At 38.3% G+C, this 19,370-nt stretch overlaps 1 protein-coding gene and 1 pseudogene across 1 annotated transcript; one reads left to right on the forward strand and one right to left on the reverse strand.

The window, feature by feature from the left end:
• Window positions 1-17,192: 17,192 nt before the first annotated feature.
• On the reverse strand, window positions 17,193-17,865 carry LOC122754290 (annotated as a pseudogene).
• Window positions 17,866-17,943: 78 nt separating this feature from the next.
• LOC122754293 (histone H2A type 2-A) lies at window positions 17,944-19,047 on the forward strand. The gene has a single exon (XM_044002586.1). It carries the CDS (start codon window positions 17,983-17,985, stop codon window positions 18,373-18,375), a length of 393 nt encoding a protein of 130 aa, XP_043858521.1. The 5' UTR covers window positions 17,944-17,982; the 3' UTR covers window positions 18,376-19,047.
• The last annotated feature ends 323 nt before the right edge of the window (window positions 19,048-19,370 follow it).

A 19,370-nucleotide genomic window follows, 5' to 3' on the forward strand; every position in this document is an offset into this window, starting at 1 on the left:
TATTTAGGTTGAGGTGTTACCCTTGCTCCTTTTATCTGATCCAGAAAGGAGCTAAGTGCATGTAGTGATGTCTTGTGGGGCGCCGAATACGTGTTGAGATTTCCGTTTGTGAGGAAAAAGGAGGGAAGGATGAAAGCCCTCTTGACTACCACCCACCACTCAGTGGTTTCCCTCCCTTCCCTCCCCTCATCTTAGAGGATCTATGCTTAAAGAAAGAAGAGGACGTTTGAAGCCAGAAAAGTGTTTGGAATACGTTTTGCAGAGCATGTAATAAAAGGCCAGTCAGGAAGAATAAAAGTATCGTCTGCATCATTTTTCAGTAAGTGGCTAGACTGCTTCAATTTGTAATTAATCCATTTGGCATTTTTTCATGACTTCCTCATTGTTTTGCAATGGGGGAAGTAAACAGAACTGAGCTTACATAATAGTACAGGGTATTCTCCGTGTACCACTGTGAGAGTACAAGGTAGCAAGAGATTCCGTGGTAGCTTGACCTAATCAACTATAATATAAAGACTAAAGGAAATAAGCAGGAATGATGGGATTGGAAAAGCATGAATAGCTTAGAAGAGAATGTGATAAAGCATAACCAAGTAAAATTCCCTATATACCATAAAACATAGAAATTCATTATTAAAATGAGACAGCAAGAAAATAGAACAAAATTAAAAGACTTTAAAAAAGTACAATAAACCTTAAGCTCTCTCTCATATCGAAAAGAACCGATCTGTAAAAAAGGTTAAGGAGAAGCAATTCAAGTCATTGGACTTCCTGAAAATCATAATGTAGGGACAAAACAAAAACAAACACCACACCTGTACACCATTTTGCAAGAAATTATAAATGAAATTTTACCAAATCTACTGGAATCAGAAGGTAAAGAAGAATCAACCAATTATTACCTGAAAGGAACCCCAAAAGGAAAAGTCCCGGGAATATTAAAGCTAAAATCTAAAACATCAACTTTGAAGAAAAAAATACTGCAATCATCTAGAAACAAGCAGTTCAAGTAATAAGGAATTACACTTAGCGTCATACAGACAGCAACTTCTAATAAAAATGAGAGATCTCAGATTACAATATTCTACGAGACAATGAAAACTGATTTTACAAAGCTAAGTATCCTGTACTGGGGGTGTACTGAATCTTACCTGAAATTAGCAAAGGATCATTGAACACACCTGAATTTGGTGTAGAAAAACATCAACGTCAACTTAGAAACAAGGAGAAGTAGGGAACACTAAAAGTGAGTAATATGTAGAAATATTGGGAAGAAAGACACATCTTTATGGAGAGATTAAGGGGGGAGGTCAAAAGAGAATCAAAGAACTAGAATCTAGTGGAGTGCCTTAGATTTTTTCTTAGAAAACTTGGGAATGGCTGGATCAATTGTGTTATATTAGTTTAATGGAATGTTATTTTGATGTAAGAAATTAGAGAGATGATTTCAGAGAATATGACAGGTTTTGAACACAAATGGAGATATCCAGTTTTATATAAAATCCTCCTTTTGAACTCAGATGAAAAAGTAACTAACTTGAAGTATGAGTAAAGGAGAAAGAATTTAAGAATCTTCAGAATTCCTGGAAACCATTATTAAATTAAAAACCTTAATATTATATTTCTTTTTAAAATTGCTTAAATTAACCAGCATTTATTTCCTGTTCCTCTCACATCCATCATCAAATTTAAAAGAAAAAGAGAAGGGGAGCAGCTAGGTGGCAAAGTGGATAAAACAGCTTCCCTATATTCAGGAAGACCTGAGTTCAAATCCGGCCTCAGATGCTTGACACTTACTAGCTGTGTGACCCTGAGCAAGTCACTTAACCCTCGTTGCCCCATAAAAAAAATGAGAGAAGAAAAATGCTCATAACAAATATGCATAGTCAAGCAAAAATAATTCCCACATTGGCTATGTCAAAAAATTTGCGTATCATTTTGTATCTTTACTCCATTAACTCTCTGTCAGGAGCTGAGGAACATGCTTCATCATTCATCTTCTGGAAGATGTTTGAGTTTGAGTGTAGTTCATAAGGTTTTCCAAGTTATTTGTCTTCTATTGTTGTTATTATATAAACTAATGTTTTTGTTCATTTCACTGCATCATTTCATACAAGTCTTCCCAGGTTTCATTCCTACACATGATGTAGTAAAATTTTATTACATCCATATTTCATATCATAATTTGTCAGCAATTTTTCAGTTGATGTGTGTGCCCTTCATTTCTAGTTCTTTGCCAAAATAAAAATTGCTGCTCTAAATATCTTTGTAAATATAATTCCTTCTCATTCTCTTTGGGCAATAGGTATTGCTGGGTCATAGTCTTTCAAGTCGTGGTTTTCTAAAAGCTTTCCACAATACCTGAACCAATTCACAGAGCCACTCATAGCACATTAATGTGCAGCTCTTCCAACAATTGTCATTTTCTCTTTCTGTCAGCTTTACAAAATTGATGGGCATGAGGTAGTCTCAGAGTTACTTTAATTTGCATTTCTTAATTAGAGCATTTTTAAATAATCAGCTATATATAACTTGGATTTCTTCCTTTGAAAACTGCATATTTATATAGATCATTTCCTGATCATAATGCAATAAAAATTATATTAAATGAGGACTCTTAAAGAATGAAAATGTAATTGGAGATGAGTAGCATAGTTTTAAAGATTGTAGAAACAGTAGGCATTTTATCAAAGAAATTACTTCAATGAGATAATATACAAAAACTTCTGGGCTACAGCTAAAGCAATTCTGAGGGGGAAAAACATACCTATAAATGCTTCCATTGAAAAGGGGGAAAGGGAAGAGAACAAACTAATAAATCGGGCATATAATTAAGATTACTTGATAACAAATCAAAACCTCCAAACAAATAAAGTAGAAATTGAAATTAAAAAGGCCATTAAATTGATCAATAAAACGAGGGGTGGTTGATTGGTTTTGGGGGGAGGGATGCTTCTAAAATAAACAACTAACTATTTAAAATGGAAAATGGGACTAAATTATATTAAAAAATAAAATTTCAAATAAAACATTTGAAGAAATAAAAGAAATTATCAGAAACTGATAAAACCAAGAACCATCATTACATATGAGAGAAGCTAGAATCATTTTCATGTACATTTATGGGTAAAACAAGGGTTTTTGTCCATCTTTTTAACACAGTAATAGAAATGCTGGCTATAGTAATAAGACAAGAAAAAGAAATGGAGAGTAACCATAGGTAACAAAGAAACAAAACCATCACTTTTGTAGGATATAATGGTGTACTTAAAAAACACACCTAGGGGTAGCTAGGTGGCACAGCCCTGGAGTCAGGAGTACCTGGGTTCAAATCCAGCCTCAGACACTTAACACTTACTAGCTGTGTGACCCTGGGTAAGTCACTTAACCCCAACTGCCTCACTACAACACAAAAACAACAAAAAAACAAAGAGTCAACAAAAATTAATTTAAACAATAAGTTCAACAAACTAGAAGGATACATAAAACAGACCCACACAAATCATAAGCATTTCTACATATTACCAATAAAACTGCAGGAAGAGATAAACTTTCATTTAATATTACTACAGGATGTAAAAACACTTTGTCTGATAAAAGTCTCATTTCTAAGATATATGAAGAAATGATTGAAACTTTTAAGAATAAGAGTATTCTCCAGTAGTTAAACGCTTGAAGGATTTGAGCAGGAAATTCTCAAGGGAAGAAGCCCAGACTATCTATAGCCATATGAAAACATGATCCAAATCACTAGAGAAATGCAAGTTAAAACAACTCTGAGATTCTGCCTCACTCCATCTGAGTTGCAGATAAAAAGGGAAATTATTAATGTGGGAGGCACAATGATGTACTGTTCATAGACTTATGAAGAGATACAACCATATTCCATTCTGGAAAGTTATTTGGAATTATACATGTAAGTTTGTTAAATAGGGTATGACCTTTGACTGAGATATACCACACGTAGGTCTATATTAAAAAGACATCAAGGAAAGAGAAAAAAGTTCTACATGCACTGAAAATATATAAAGTAGTTCCTTATGTAATGGTGAGAAAACTGAGAACTAAGGGCATGACCATCAGTTGAGGAAGAGCTGAATAAGTTGCAGTATATAAATATGATGGAATACTATTGTGCAGTGAGAAATGACAGAATAAATCATTTCAAAAACACATCCTAAGACTTATATGAACTGAATGAATCAATGAACAGAATGAAACAATCAGAAGAATTATTTATAACATAAATATTATAAAAAATCCACAATTTTGCAGACTTTTTAAAACTGATGAATAAAATGAAAACCAGGAGAATAATTTACATAATGACAATAACATTGTAAAGTGCAGGAGTATAGGGTTAGAGCCTGGATCTGTGATTTCATTGAAATAGGGAACTCTCCAGGGGTATGCTGGAAGCAGCTAAAAAAACAATTGTTAAAACTGCAGTATAAGCATTTATACCTAAAAAAAAAAATCAGCAAGAGCTACAATCAGGGTTTACTTTATTGTTTTCTTGATTGACAAAGTGACATAAAATATTAATAATGCATATTAATCTTAAAAGTGTGTCATGCATATCTGTGGGTCACCCAAAGGCCAAACCCCAAACCCATCATTTCCTGGTTTATGTATTTATTCCACCTTGCAGTGTCGAACAGGAAAAGGAGGAGGAGGAGGAGGAGCAGAGACAGAGAGACCGTTAGGAAGGTCAGCATCCTTGAATTCAGGGATTTTTAAGAAAGTGACCAAGGGGGAAGATGGTAGAAAATGACTAAAGATGATATTTAAGATTTTTAAATGAAAGAGGTCAAAGGGTAATAATAACTTATTCACAAACTTAATAGCTGTATATTGTGATTTTTCTCTTCAAGAAGAGAACCTGGGGACATGACTGAAGAAAGTGAGGCACAGGAATGTAATAGAATATAATTTTAAAAAATAAAAGTATTTTATTATTTTCCAGTTACATGTAAGGATAGTTTTCAACATTTGTTTTCATCGGATTTTTAGTTCCAAATTTTTCTCCCACCCTCCCTTCCTTCCCTCCTCCCCAAGACAGAAAGCAATCTGATATTGTTTATATATGTACAATCACATTAAACATATTTCTGCATTAGTCATATCATGAAAGAAGAATCAGAGCACAAGGGGAAAACTTCAAAAAAGAAGGGGAAAAACCCCTGGCCCAATAGCAGAAACAGTATGGTTCAATCTACATTCATAATGCACAGTTCTTTTTTCTGGATGTTGAGAACATTTTCTATCATGAGTTCTTTGAAACTGTTTTGGATCATTGCACTGCCGAGAAGAGCCAAGTCTATCACCAATGTTCATCACATATTGTTGCTGTTACTGTGTACAATGTTCTCCTGGTTCTGCTCCTCTCAGTCAGCATCAGTTCATGTAAATCCTTCCAGGTTTTTCTGAACTCCTCCTGCTCATCATTTCTTATAGCACAATAGTATTCCATTATGTGTTGTTAAAAATCTAAATGTGGATTCTAATCTGCCCCACCCCCCAGTCTTGGGGGGGGGGAAGCTGCCTAAAATCACTGATAAGTTCAGCAAGAGTTTAGGCTTTTAAAGATTTATTAAAGCTTGGATCTATTCAGTATAGCCAGAGAGACAGAAACCTTTCCTTTCCTAGCAGCCCACGTGAAATTCTGCCACCAAGCCGATGTCCCCAACGACAAGGGGCCCTCCTGTTTTCCCTGAGTCACCACTCCCCTATTTCTCCCCCAAAAGAGGCTCAGGCTGCCCACTAAACTCTGCTTCCTAGTTCCTCTCTCCCTCCCCAAAAGGGGAGGTCCTTCAATCTGATTGGTTGAAAGTGGTCTCTTGCTGATGTCAGTAGTACTCAGCCTCTGAGAACATCATCACTTAGGGCCAGCCAGGTGTGGTCTACATCCAATCACCCTTAAGTAGGTACTTAGTTTCTCATTCTCACCCAATTCAAACAATACTAAATCAATCAAGTGGGGCCCTTGGGTGTCTGCCAAATTCCATTATTTTATCACAATTACATTCATATACCACAACTTGTGTAGCCATCCCCAATTGAAGGGCATTCCCTTGATTTCCAATTCTTTGCACCACAAAGAGAGTTGCTATAAATATTTTGTATGTGTGGGTCCCTTTCCCTCTTCTATGATTTCTTTGGAATACAGACCTAGTAGTGGTACCACTGGGTCAAAGGGTATGAACAGTCCCATAGCCCTTTGGGCATAGTTCCAAATTGCTCTCCAGAATGGTTGTATCAGTTCACATCTCCACCAATAATGCATGAGTGTTCCAATTTTTCCACAGCTCCAACATTTATTATTTTCCTTTTTTGTCATATTAGCCAATCTGATAGATGTGTGGTACCACCTCAGAGTTGTTGTTTTAATGTACATTTCTCTAATCAATAATGATTTAGAACATTTTTTTTCATATGCCAATGGATAGCTTTGACTTCTTCATCTGAAAACTGCCTGTTCATATTCTCTGACTATTTCTCAATTGGGCAATGACTTACATTCTTATAAATTTGATTTAGTTCCCTATATATTTTAGAAATAAGGCCTTTATCAGAAATGCCAGCTCTAAAAATGGTTTCCCAGCTTTCTGTTTCCCTTCTAATTTTGGCTGCATTGCTTCTGTTTGTATAAAACCTTTTTAATTTAATGTAATCAAAGTCTTCCATCTTGCATTTCATAATATTCACTATCTCTTGTTTGGACATAAATTGCTTTCCTCTGAGAGGCATAGATCTGAGAGGCAAAATATTCCTTCCTCTCCTAATTTATTTATGGCATCACCCTTTACGTCTAAATCTTGTACCAGTTTTGACCTTATTTTAGTATAAGGTATAAGATGTTGGTTTATGCCTAGTTTCTGCCAAACTATCTTCCAGTTTTTCCAGCAGTTTTTGTCAAATACTGAGTTCCTATCCCAGAAACTAGAGTCTTTGAGTTTATCAAACAGTAGATTACTATAGTCATTCTCGGTGTCTCCTGTGCCTAACTTATTCCACTGATCCACCACTCTATTTCTTAGCCAGTACCAAATAGTTTTGATGACTGCTGATTTATAGTATAGCTTCAAATTTGGTGCAGCTAGCCCGCCTTCCTGTGTATTTCTTTTTCTTTAGTTCCCTTGATATTCTTGACTTTTTGTTCTTCCAGATGAATTTTGTTGTAATTTTTTCTAAGTCTATAAAACAATTTTTAGGTAGTCTGGTTGGTATGGCACTGAATAAGGATATTAATTTCGGTAGCATTGTCATTTTTATTATATTAGCTCTGCCTATCCATGAGCAATTGATATTTTGATTATCATTCTATAGAAATGCAACATGGATCATTTTGATTACATTAAATTAAAAAGGTTTTATACAAACAGGAGCAATGCAGCCAAGATTAGAAGGAAAGCAGAAAGCTGGGAAACAATTTTGAAAGCCAGAGTTTCTGATAAAGGCCTCATTTCTAAAATATATAGAGAACTGAATCAAATTTATAAAAATACATGTCATTGTCCAATTGAGAAATAGGCAAAGGATACAAACAAGCAGTTTTCAGATGAAGACATCAGAGCTATCTATTGTCATATGAAAGAATGTTCTAAGTCATTATTGATTAGGAAAATGCAAATTAAAACAAATCTGAGGTAGCACCTCACACCTATCAGACTGACTAATATGACAAAAAAAAGGAAAATAATAAATGTTGGATAAGATGTAGAAAAATTGGAACACTATTGTTGGTGGAGTTGTGAACTGATCTAACTATTCTGGAGAGCCATTTGGAACTGTGCCCAAAGAGCTATCGGGCTGTGCATACCCTTTGACCCAGCAATAACACTACTACGCCTTCATCCCAAAGAGATCATAACAAAGAGAAAAGGACCCATGTGTACAAAAATATTTATAGCAGCTCTCTTTGTGGTGGCAAAGAATTAGAAATTGAGAGGATGCCCATTAATTGGGGGATGGCTGAACAAGTTGTGATATATGAACGTAATGGAATGAGCAGGCAGATTCAGAAAAACCTGGAAAGACTTAAGTAGACTGATTCTGAGTGAAGTTGAGCAGAACCAGGAGAATATTGTATACAGTAACAGCAACATTGTGTGATTATCAGCTGTGAAAGAAAGCTCTTTTCAGCAATTCAAAGATCCAAGACAATTCTGAAGGACTCATGATGGAAAATGCTCTCCAGATATAGGAAAAAAAAAACCTGTGGGATCTGAATGCAGATTGAACCATAGTGTTTTTACTTTTTGTTTTGTTTTGTTTTTTCTTTTTTGAGGTTTTCCCCTTTTGTTATGATTCTTCTTACACAACATGACTAATGTGGAAGGAAATATTGTATATATCTAACCTTTATCAGATTGCTTTCCACCTTGAGGAGGGGAAAGGGAAGGGAGGGAGGGAGAAAATTTGGAACTCAAAATCTTATAAAAGTGAGTATTGAAAACTACCTTTTCATGTAACTAGAAAAAAATCTATTAAGATAAAAATATCATTCTATAGCAATAAATGGTTAATTGGAAGAACTTAGAGAAACACAGGAAAATGAACTGAATAGGGGCAAAATAAGCAGAACCAAGAAAATCAAATCAAATAAAAAGAAACTCAATCAGAAGGCAGTGTTGTGGAGCAGAAAGGATGGTAGATGTGGAGTCAGAAGAGATGCCCATCTGATACGAACATATGTCCCTCTAGAGGTCAGACCCCAAAAGCCTACCTGGTGTGGTGGGTAGGGTGGGTATGGTGGGTTACTACCACTATTATTATTATTATTGCAGCAGCTAGATGGTACAGTGGATAAAGCACTAGTTTTGAAGTCAGGAGGATCTGTCATGTCAAATGTTCAAATGTCACATCAGACATTTACTGTCTGTGTAAACCAAGGGCAAGATGCCTCTGGAGGAGAGAGTGAGGTTGTTGATCTTGCACAGCCCTCCCTCACTTAAATCCAATTCACTGCAAGTTATGACATCACCCTGATATCATGGTCCTCTTCAAGAATGAAGGACAAGCAACAACATTATTATTATTAAAAAATACAGGGGGCAGCTAGATGGTGAAGTGGATAAAGCACTGCCCTTGGATTCAGAAGTACCTGAGTTCAAATCCAGCCTCAGACCCTTCATACTAACTGTGTGACCCTCATTGACCCACAAAAAAAAATGCTTATTTGATTTTAAAAGCTGTAAGAACCATAATTAATACAATGATTATTCATAAATCCAGAGGAGACATAATTTTCTTGTACACAATTGTTGAGGAAATTTGTTTTGCTTGACTATGTGTATTTGTGATAATTTATTCTTTTCCTTTTTTCTCCAATGGAGTGGGAGGGAGAAAGAATAGATTTATGTTCATTTTTATTGAATAGGGAAGGAGAGAATTGGGGGAGGAATGCTGCAAATGTAGAATGTTGTGTGCACTTTCAGATGAGGTCATTGCATTATTAATTTTGTTTAATTGTTTTACTTTGTTGCAATTCTCATGGAATTGAGGTAATCTAACTTTGAAGTGTAAAAACAAAATATATCCATATATCCTTAAAAATAAAGAAATAGATACAATTTTACCAGAGAAAATGGTATTAGAGAATTGTATCATTACTATTTGCTTTGCTGCTGAGGCCTAAGGTCTATGGTACCTTATCCTTTTGACTTTCAGCTGAAACCTGTATGTGTTGTCTATTCCATTAGAATGTGAGCTCCTTGAAAGCAGGGCTAGTTATATATTCAGTTCTTTGCACAAATATAAAATATCCACATCAATGAAAGAATAAGTAGACTAAGAAATACAATATCAGAAAAAGAAGTGGAGCAAACCATAAATTAATTCCCAATTGAAAAAATAAATCCAGGATCAGCTGGATTCACAAGTAAATTCCATCAATCATTCAAAGTACAATTAATTCCAAATCCATAAAAAAGTTTGCAGTAACAAAAAAGGACATCCTTCTAATATCTTTCTATGATTTTATTTATACATACATACATATATGTGTATATATGTATACATATAAAGATAGATAGATAGATAGATTAGATAGATAGATAGATAGATAGATAGATAGATAGATAGATAGATAGATAGATAGATAGATAGATAGACATTATTGCTACCTACACCATGGAAAGTTGAAGAGAAAGAAAACTAGAGATTATTATTCCTATTGAACCTTGATACAAAAATTTCTAATAAAATATCACGTGGTCTATAACAACATGTTAGAAAGATTATACATTATAACCAGCTCATGTTTATTCTGAAAATGTAGGACCTATTCAACATAAAGGAAAACTATAACTATAATAAATCATGTTAACAGTATAAATAATAAAACCCACATAATTATGCAAATAGATGCAGAAAAGACTTTTGATAAAATGAAACATCCATTTCTACTAAAACCTCCAGAAATTATGTGAATAAATGGACATTTCCTCAATATAGTAAATAGCATTTGCTTTTATCCATGAGCAAACATTATATGTAATGGAGAAAAATTAGAATCTTTTCCAATAAAATCAGAAATAAAGCACAAATATATCCCCCATTATTATCACTATGATTAGAAGGCTCAAAATCCTAGCTATAAGAAAAGAAAAAGAAATTGAGGGAATAAACCTAGGCAAAGAGGAAACACAATTATGACTTTTTTTCAGTTGAAATTATTTTATATAGAGAAAATTAAATAAAAATTAGTTGAAATAATTAGGAACTTTAGCAAAATTGCAGGATGTAAAATGAACTCATGTAAATCATCAGCATACCTATATTTAACCAACAAAATCCAGCAAGAAGACCCAGAAAGAGAAAGTTACTTAAAATAATGGAATTAATCACAGATTACCTAATCTAAGGCTTTTCCTCAAAAATCATTCTTGACTTAACTATTCTCAACAATACAATGATCCAAGACAATCCCAAAGGACTATTGATGAAACATACTATCCACCTCCAAAGAAAGAGCTGATATTGATGGAACACAGACTGAAGCATGCTGTTTTTCACTCTCATTTTTTTCTTTTTTTCCAAGTTTTCTTATACAAAATGACTAATATGGTAATGTTTTACATAATCATACATGTATAACCTATATCTGCTTACTGCCTCAGGGAGGGAGATGGGGAGGGAGGGAAGGAGGGACAAAAATTGGAACCCAGAACTATAAAAAAAAATGTTTATTACTTTAAAAAATATATCTTCCTTGACCTTTCTAAAGCCTTTGGCACTATAAATCACCTTCTTGTCTATGGTACTATCTTCTCTCTAGATTTTCCTTGTGCTGCTCACTCCTGGTTTTCCACCTACCTGTCTGATTACTCCTTAATCTCTTTTGCTTTAGCCAGGTCTGTTCTGATTATTATACATATCCCTACAAGGCTCTGCTTTGTACCCTTTTCTCTCTCTCTATTTCACTTGGTGATCACCTCCCCTATTCACTAATGCAGATGATTTTCAACTATGTGTCTAGCCCTAACTTCTGGCCTGACTTCCGGTCTCACATTTCCAAGTGTCTTTTATGTATCTCTAACTGGATGTCCTGTAGGCATCTTAAACTAAACATAGCCAAAATTGAACTCATTTTATTTCCTTCCCAAACCCTCCTTTCTTCCAGACTTCCCTATTACTGCCAAGGTCATCACTATCCTCCCAGTTAGCCAGGCTGGCATAGGTAGATAGACAGACAGATAGTTGTTTGTATGTTGTCTCTGGTATTTGTATGTTGTACCTGGTGGAGTACAGACCAAACAAATGAGCTACTGGAAAATGAAAAGTTGGCTGCAAATCTGAGCCTTCTTTAAAGGAAGGCTTGAAGGGGGAGTGGGGAAAGGAGGATAAGTTTTTTGCTCTGGCTCCAAACTTGCAATCAGAGGGAAGGAAGCAATAAGGTATACATAAATTCTGTAAGTACCAAAGTTAAAGCAATTTCCAACATGATAAATTTATTGGGGGAAGAGGTTAAAGTTGGTGAGGTGATATGATGATGGGGTTGAAATCATACATAGCACCTCGTGGGAAAAATCTGATAGGTTTTTCCCATGGGTGGTTAGTAAATCCTTAATGATTTAGTGAAATAACTACAGAAGTTAAAAAATATTTAATTTTAAAACACTATTTGAAGAAATAAAGACTTAAATATTAAATTTAAATTAAATTAATTAAAGTTAATTACTGAAACATTTGGGAAAACATTAAATGCTCACAGGTAGGTCAAACCATTGTAATAAAAATTTAAATACTTCCTAAATTAATTTACTTATTCAGTGCTGTACCAAACTCCCCCCAAAATATTTTTTTTTTGTTTCTTTTAGTGAGGCAATTGGAGTTAAGTGACTTGCCCAGGGTTACACAACTAGTAAGTGTTAAGTGTCTGAGGCGGGATTTGAATTCAGGTACTCCTGACTCCAGGACCCGTGCTTTATCCACTGCGCCACCTAGCTGCTGCCCCCCCCCAAATATTTTGTAGACCTAGGAAAAAATAACAAAATTCATGTAGAGAAACAAAAAGTCCAAAACCATAATAATGAGAAAAGTGGGAAGGAATGGAGTCTCTCAGTACCATATATCAAAACTGTACTAAAAAGTAAAATGAAAATGAAAATGGTTTGGTACTGTTTTAAAAAGAGAACAGTTGGGCAGGATCAGTGAAACAGACAAGGGAATAATCAAGTGGCTGATAAAGCCAAAGACCTGTTATTGGGGTAATAACTTACTTGTTTGACAAAAGTTGCTGGAAAACTATAGGCATCAGTCTGACAGAAATTAGGCTTAGAACAACACCTCGTTGCATACACCAAGATAGGCTGTTAATGGATCATGACCTATATATAATAGGTTGCTTCTTAAATTAGAGAAACAAGGAAGAAATCATCATTTGGTTCTATACATTAGGGAAGATTTCATGACTAAATAAGTGATAGAGAGGATCATAAAAGACAAAACAAATAATTATGATTGTATAAGATCTTAAGTTTTTTTGCATAAACAAATCTAATGAAATAAAAATTAAAAAGGAATGGGGGCAGCTAGGTGGTACAGTGGATAGAGCACTGGCCCTGGAGTCAGGAGTACCTGCATTCAAATCGGGCCTCAGACACTTAACACTTACTAGCTGTGTGACCCTGGGCAAGTCACTTAACCACAATTGCCTCACCAAAAAAAAAAAAATTCAAAAGGAATGAATATAATTGGGAAAATATTTTTGCAATAGGTTTCTCTGATAAAGGTCTCATTTCCAAAATATATAAGAAACTGATTCAAATGATAACTGTATAAAACTTAGAGCCATTTCCCACTACATATACACAGCCAAAGGACATAAAAAAAAGCAGATTTCAAAGGAAGAAATTCAAGCTATTGGCAATCATACTAAAATTTATCTAAATTGCTAATAGAAAAATGTAAATTAAAGCAAGAAGTTGCACTTCACACTGGTCATACTGGCAAAGAAGAAAAATGTGGAAAATGCTAAGTGTAGGGGAGGGGGAAGTTGTAGGAAAAGAGGTACAGTTGTACACTGTTGGAGGAACTGTTGATTGACCCAGGCATCCTGGAAATAAAGATGGAATTAGGCCCAGAAAGGTACCTATAAACTGCCCATACACTTTGACCCAGCTATACCACTAGTAGGGGGTATATAAGGTCTTCAGGAAAGACTAGCACCTCCAGTGTGAAGACTTGAGCCCTGAAAAAGGCTGTTCATCCCCCTTTGGTATCCAATGGTCACCCAACTCTTACCTGTGGCTCTAAGAAGCTGTAGCATGTTAAGTAGCCACACTACAGTAAAACCATCTTGGCAGATGGGCTAAATAAACGAAGTTGAGGATAAGCCACAAGCCTCAAATCGGTCAGTGAGTTGGGGGATGTCTATTCTAAGCATGGGAAGACTTTCACTGACAAAATGAGTGGATAAGAATGAATGATTTGGTTCAGTAGCCATGAAGATGGCTGAAGCAGATGCTTAGAGCTTAGTCAGGCATCAAAGATGGCAAGGCCATCCACTTCATCCTAGGGTAATGCCAGTTTTCACTTTTGTCCTGAAACAGACTTTGATGACTCAATGTGATGCTGATGACTTTCTGCAACTCTGCCTCACTTAAATAAAATTCACAATGAAGTTAAGACATCAAACCATATGTCATTGGTCCCTTTCAAAAATGGTGAACACCACCACTCCTAAATCTGTAACCCCAAAAAATTAAAGAAGAAAAGGAGCCACACGTACATAAATATTTATAACAATGCCTTTTTTTTTAGCAGTAGCCAAAAATTAGAAACTTAGGCACTATCCTCATATAAAGAAACAGCTAAGGAAATTCTGGTCTGTAGATAAAATAGAATATTGTTGGGCAATAAAAAAAATAACAATGGACAATTTCAGAAGAAACAGAAAACAGAAAATTTTTATGAATTGTTATAGGGAGGGAAGTAAGCAGAACCAGAAGAAAATTTGTTATTTAAAAAATTATAAAGAAAAACATATTTGAAAGATTTTGAATCTCAGGAACACAATTATGATTTTGAAAGATTGAAGATGAAATGTACCACACATCTCTAGCCAGAGAGGTGGAAATAAAAATGCAGGAGAAGACATAGTTTTAAACATGGTTGATGTGAGAATTTGTTGTGTATCCCTATAGAGGTATATATTGAAGGATTTATTTTTTCTTGTAAAAAATCTTTGCTGTTGGTGGAGTTGTGAAAATATCCAACCATTCTGGAGAACAATTTAGAACTATGACTAAAAGGCTATAGAACTGTGCATGCCCTTTGATCCAGCAATACTGCTGCTAGGTTTCTATCCCAAAGATATCCCCAAAAAGAGAAAAAGACCTATTTGTACAAAAATATTTATAGCAGCTCTTTTTGTGGTGACTAAGAATTGGAAATCAAAGGAATACCCATCAACTGGGGAATGGCTAAACAAGCTGTGGTATATGATAGTGGTGGAATATTATTGTGCTAAGAAATGACAAGCAGGATGAGTTTAGAAGGCCTGGCCTTTCTGTATGAACTGATGTATAGTGAAGTGAGAAGAACGAAGAGAACATTGTGCACAGAGACAGCAATACTCTTTGATAAAGAATTGTGAATGACTTAACTGTTCTCAATAATACAGTGATGCAAGACAATCCCAAATGACTATTGATGAAACACACTATCCACCTCCAAAGAAAGAACTGATATTGATGGGACACAGATTGAAGAATGCTTTCTTTCATTTTTTTTCTTTTATTCAAGTTTTCTTGCACAAAATGACTAATATGGTGATGTTTTACATAATTGTACATGTATAAACCATATCTGACTGCCTACCACCTGAGGGAGAGGAGGGATAAAAATTGGAACTCAAAACAAAAAATAAAAATGTTTATTACTTTAAAAACATTTTGCTCAGGGGGGCAGCTAAGTGGCACAGTGGATAGAGCACTGGCCCTGGAGTCAGGAGGACCTGAGTTCAAATTTGGCCTCAGACACTTAACACTTACTAGCTGTGTGACCCTGGGCAAGTCACTTAACCCCAATTGCCTCACAAAAAACAAATTTGCTCAGCATGGATGGTGGGTGGTCAAAGGTATAGTGAGGACAGAGACTTTAAAAAATACTTGTTACTTTGGAACTATTTTTATTTTCATAAGGAGTACTTTGTAGTTACATTAATTCTAATAGCAATGACAAAAATATCGATTATGGGCATCCTTGCTTAACCCCAATCTTACCGAAACTATTTTATCCCCATTACATATAATTCCGGCTAGGTTTTAAATAGAAGCTATTTATTGTATATAGTGTAGTATACAAAGTATATAATTTACTACATATTCTATTATATACTATATAATCTATATTATACTACTTATATTAAGGAAAGGTCCATTTATTTTAATGTTTACATACTGTTTAACATAAATGAGTATTTTATTTCATTAAAAACTTTTCCTGCAGCTATGGTTGTGATGATTTTGGTTGCTCTTTTATTAATGTGATCTATTAGACGTAGTTTTCCTAACACTAAAAGAAAACTGCATTCCTACTAGAAATTCTACCTGGCCATTCTATTTAATATTGTGAATATATCGAGATAGTCTCTGCTATTTTAGTTTAATTTCCCCCACCTTCCAATGTTCATTAAAAATATCAATACATAGTTTTCCTTGGGACTTGTCAACACTCAGGTTTAGATAAGAAGACCGTTTAAGGATCCCAGAAAGCAGTTGGTAGAATTTTGTAAAGTTTATAAAATATTAGAATTCAATGTTTTGACATTAAAAAAAAATTAACTTGAGAATCAACCGGGTCCATAGTTCGTTGCCCTTCCACCCTTGGAAGTTCATTTAGGAATTTTTCAAATTATTTTTCAAAGATTGTTCTCAATTTTGTTTTGTTAATCTGGGGTTTTACATCTTGGCAATACTCATTAAAATTGTTGGCTTTATGGGCATACACTTTGGTAAAAGTTTTTCATACTTCCAGGGTCAGAACCACAGAAAAGCAAACCCACTCTTGCTCTTCACTTCCGGCCCTTAACACACTTACTACACTCTCAATCCATGCTATTGGAATGACTCATTGGTTTCTACTTTTATCTATATATTTAACTACAACTCAATCATGAGTTTTCTTAAATGTGAAATAGCTGTGGGAATTTATATTGATCTTCCTAAAACCCAGTATTCAGTAGTCTTAAATATTAAAATTCATAAGTAACGAATAGAACTACAAGAACACACGTATAAAATCGCAGGAAGACAGATAGGGGCAGGATTGTTGTGAAATAGTATTTTTCCACCTCTGGGAAGAGAGTTGGATTTGCCCTGGGGAGAGGTTTCATAATCAGAAAGGGCGGCGGAGCCTGCGCGCTGGGATGGTGAGGTTGGGGGAAGGGGAGGAGAGGAGCCTGGGGAGAGTAAGGGAAGGGAAGCAAAAGTTGCGAGGTAAAAGTCCTGGAGTAAGCTTAGAGACGCGAGTTAGGCGCGGTGGGCCCCGAGGACCCTTTCGCTTCCTGGCCTTTGGGGAAGCAGCGATTCGGAGAGCGCCCGGAGGCCGAGGCCAGAGGGCGGCAGCTCGGTGGGCGTGCAGAGCTGGGCAGGTGTAGGAATTTATTTGTAAGTTTCTTAAGGACTCTGAGCGTAACAGCTCCTTTCTCTGAGAGGGTGGGTGGCTCTGAAAAGAGCCTTTGTTTCGGGGCGGGGGAGCGCGAGCGACTCCTGGGGCAGACCGTCTTACTTAGAGCTGGTGTACTTGGTGACGGCCTTGGTGCCCTCGGACACGGCGTGCTTGGCCAGCTCCCCGGGCAGCAGTAGGCGCACGGCCGTCTGGATCTCCCGGGAAGTGATGGTGGAGCGCTTGTTGTAGTGGGCCAGGCGGGAAGCCTCGCCGGCGATGCGCTCGAAGATGTCGTTGACGAAGGAGTTCATGATGCCCATGGCCTTGGAGGAGATGCCGGTGTCGGGGTGGACCTGCTTCAGCACTTTGTAGACGTAGATGGAGTAGCTCTCCTTGCGGCTGCGCTTACGCTTCTTGCCGTCTTTCTTCTGGGCCTTGGTCACGGCCTTCTTGGAGCCCTTCTTAGGGGCAGGAGCGGACTTGGCCGGCTCGGGCATGTCGGGAGTAGGGAAAGAGCCGAAAAGAAGAGAAGCGAGGACTGCAGAAAAGGAACTACGAAGGTTGCTGAGCCGGCCCCCGCTACTTATAGTGCTCGTATGCAAATGAGGGCTCCGGCAAGCCTAGGCTCCGATTGGTGGCTTGTCAGGGGTGTCGTCATAGGCGGAGAGGACGGCCATGTAAATAACGGAATCCGAGGCGAGCTTCCCTAGTGGCCGTTCGGACAAAGGCAGTTTGTCGACCAATCAGGCGGCTCCGCTCCACACTCCTCGTGCAAGCTATAAAAGGCCCCGGCGCGGCGGGCCGGAGCACCAGTGTAGTTTCTCAGTGGGCGATTGACGCAGCTGTGCTGTACTCGTATCCGTCATGTCTGGCCGCGGAAAGCAGGGAGGCAAGGCTCGCGCCAAGGCCAAATCGCGCTCGTCCCGGGCTGGGCTGCAGTTTCCCGTGGGCCGTGTTCACCGTCTGCTGCGCAAGGGCAACTACGCCGAGCGGGTGGGCGCCGGCGCCCCTGTCTACATGGCGGCGGTGCTGGAGTACCTGACGGCCGAAATCTTGGAGCTGGCGGGCAACGCAGCCAGGGACAACAAGAAGACGCGCATCATCCCCCGCCACCTCCAACTCGCCATCCGTAACGACGAGGAGCTCAACAAGCTGCTGGGCAAGGTGACCATCGCCCAGGGCGGCGTGCTGCCCAACATCCAGGCCGTCCTGTTGCCCAAGAAGACCGAGAGTCACCATAAGGCCAAGGGCAAGTAAGCGGACTCGGACCTTCTGGGGCCGGAAGGCTCATCCCCGAAACCAACGGCTCTTTTCAGAGCCACCCACCCTGTCAAAGAAAAAGGGCTGTTGCTGAATCCCAATTACCTCTCCCTCTCCCTCTCCCCCCCCTCCCCGCCCGAATCTGAATCGGAGCCCGGAGGCGGCGTGACCTGTTGTATGGCACGTCTCAGACTGTCACCCGCGGCACCCCAACGCGAACCGAAACCAGCCACCCGTGTGGTGGAAAGCCACTGCTCCCTCAGCGAGCTCGGGTCGAGCCCGACACGACCCTTTTTGCCTCAACCCTAACTTTCCCTCCGCGTCCCGAAAGCTGTGGAGGCAGCGTCCACTGCCAATCTTGCCCGTGATCAAGAGGTGGCAGAGTTTCTCTAGCAACAAACATAAGTTGGCGGAGACGCCGGCCGGCTGCCGACTCCCGTCTGCGGGAGAGGGTCGGAAGCCTCGGGAGTGTCGGTAACCTAAGCCTTCCCGCAGGTGACTCGGGAGCCAGGCTCCAGGCCAATCCACCGCTTAGGCGGGCTTTTCACACGCAGTTTCGAGTGCCGCCCCCAACACACAGTACAACCCTGCGGGAACGGGAGAAAGAGAGGGTTACCGGAAGCAGTGGTGCACACCCTTAATTAGCGAGGATCTAAAAAGGGAGGGAAGGAGGGAGAGAGAAGGCTGGAATAAAAAAAAAATGCCTCGTTCCTGCCCTCACGGAACTCCAGTGCAGTGCTTTGGAGAGGGCTGCTGGGGGCGGGGGGGGGGGGGGGGAGGAGGCGCTCGGAAAAGCTGGAAGCTTTAGGAAAACTGCTGCGGTGGGGTACCGCCGAAGGTTCTTAGCTCCGCGAGGGCAAAGTCTGGCAAGCACCACAACATTCCAGGGAACTAGTGGAAGGTACCCACCTCACATCACAGCACTGAACGTTTTTAAGTGTTCTCTTCCCCGCGGAACAGGGAGAGGGGCCCCGGGGCAGGGTGTTGGGGGA

The sequence above is a fragment of the Dromiciops gliroides genome, chromosome 4, assembly GCF_019393635.1.
Source record: "Dromiciops gliroides isolate mDroGli1 chromosome 4, mDroGli1.pri, whole genome shotgun sequence".
Lineage (NCBI taxonomy): Eukaryota > Metazoa > Chordata > Mammalia > Microbiotheria > Microbiotheriidae > Dromiciops > Dromiciops gliroides.

Coding starts and splice junctions, on each gene's coding strand:
- LOC122754293 (XM_044002586.1), top strand. CDS start 17,983: ATGTCTGGCCGCGGAAAGCAGGGAGGCAAGGCTCGCGCCAAGGCCAAA.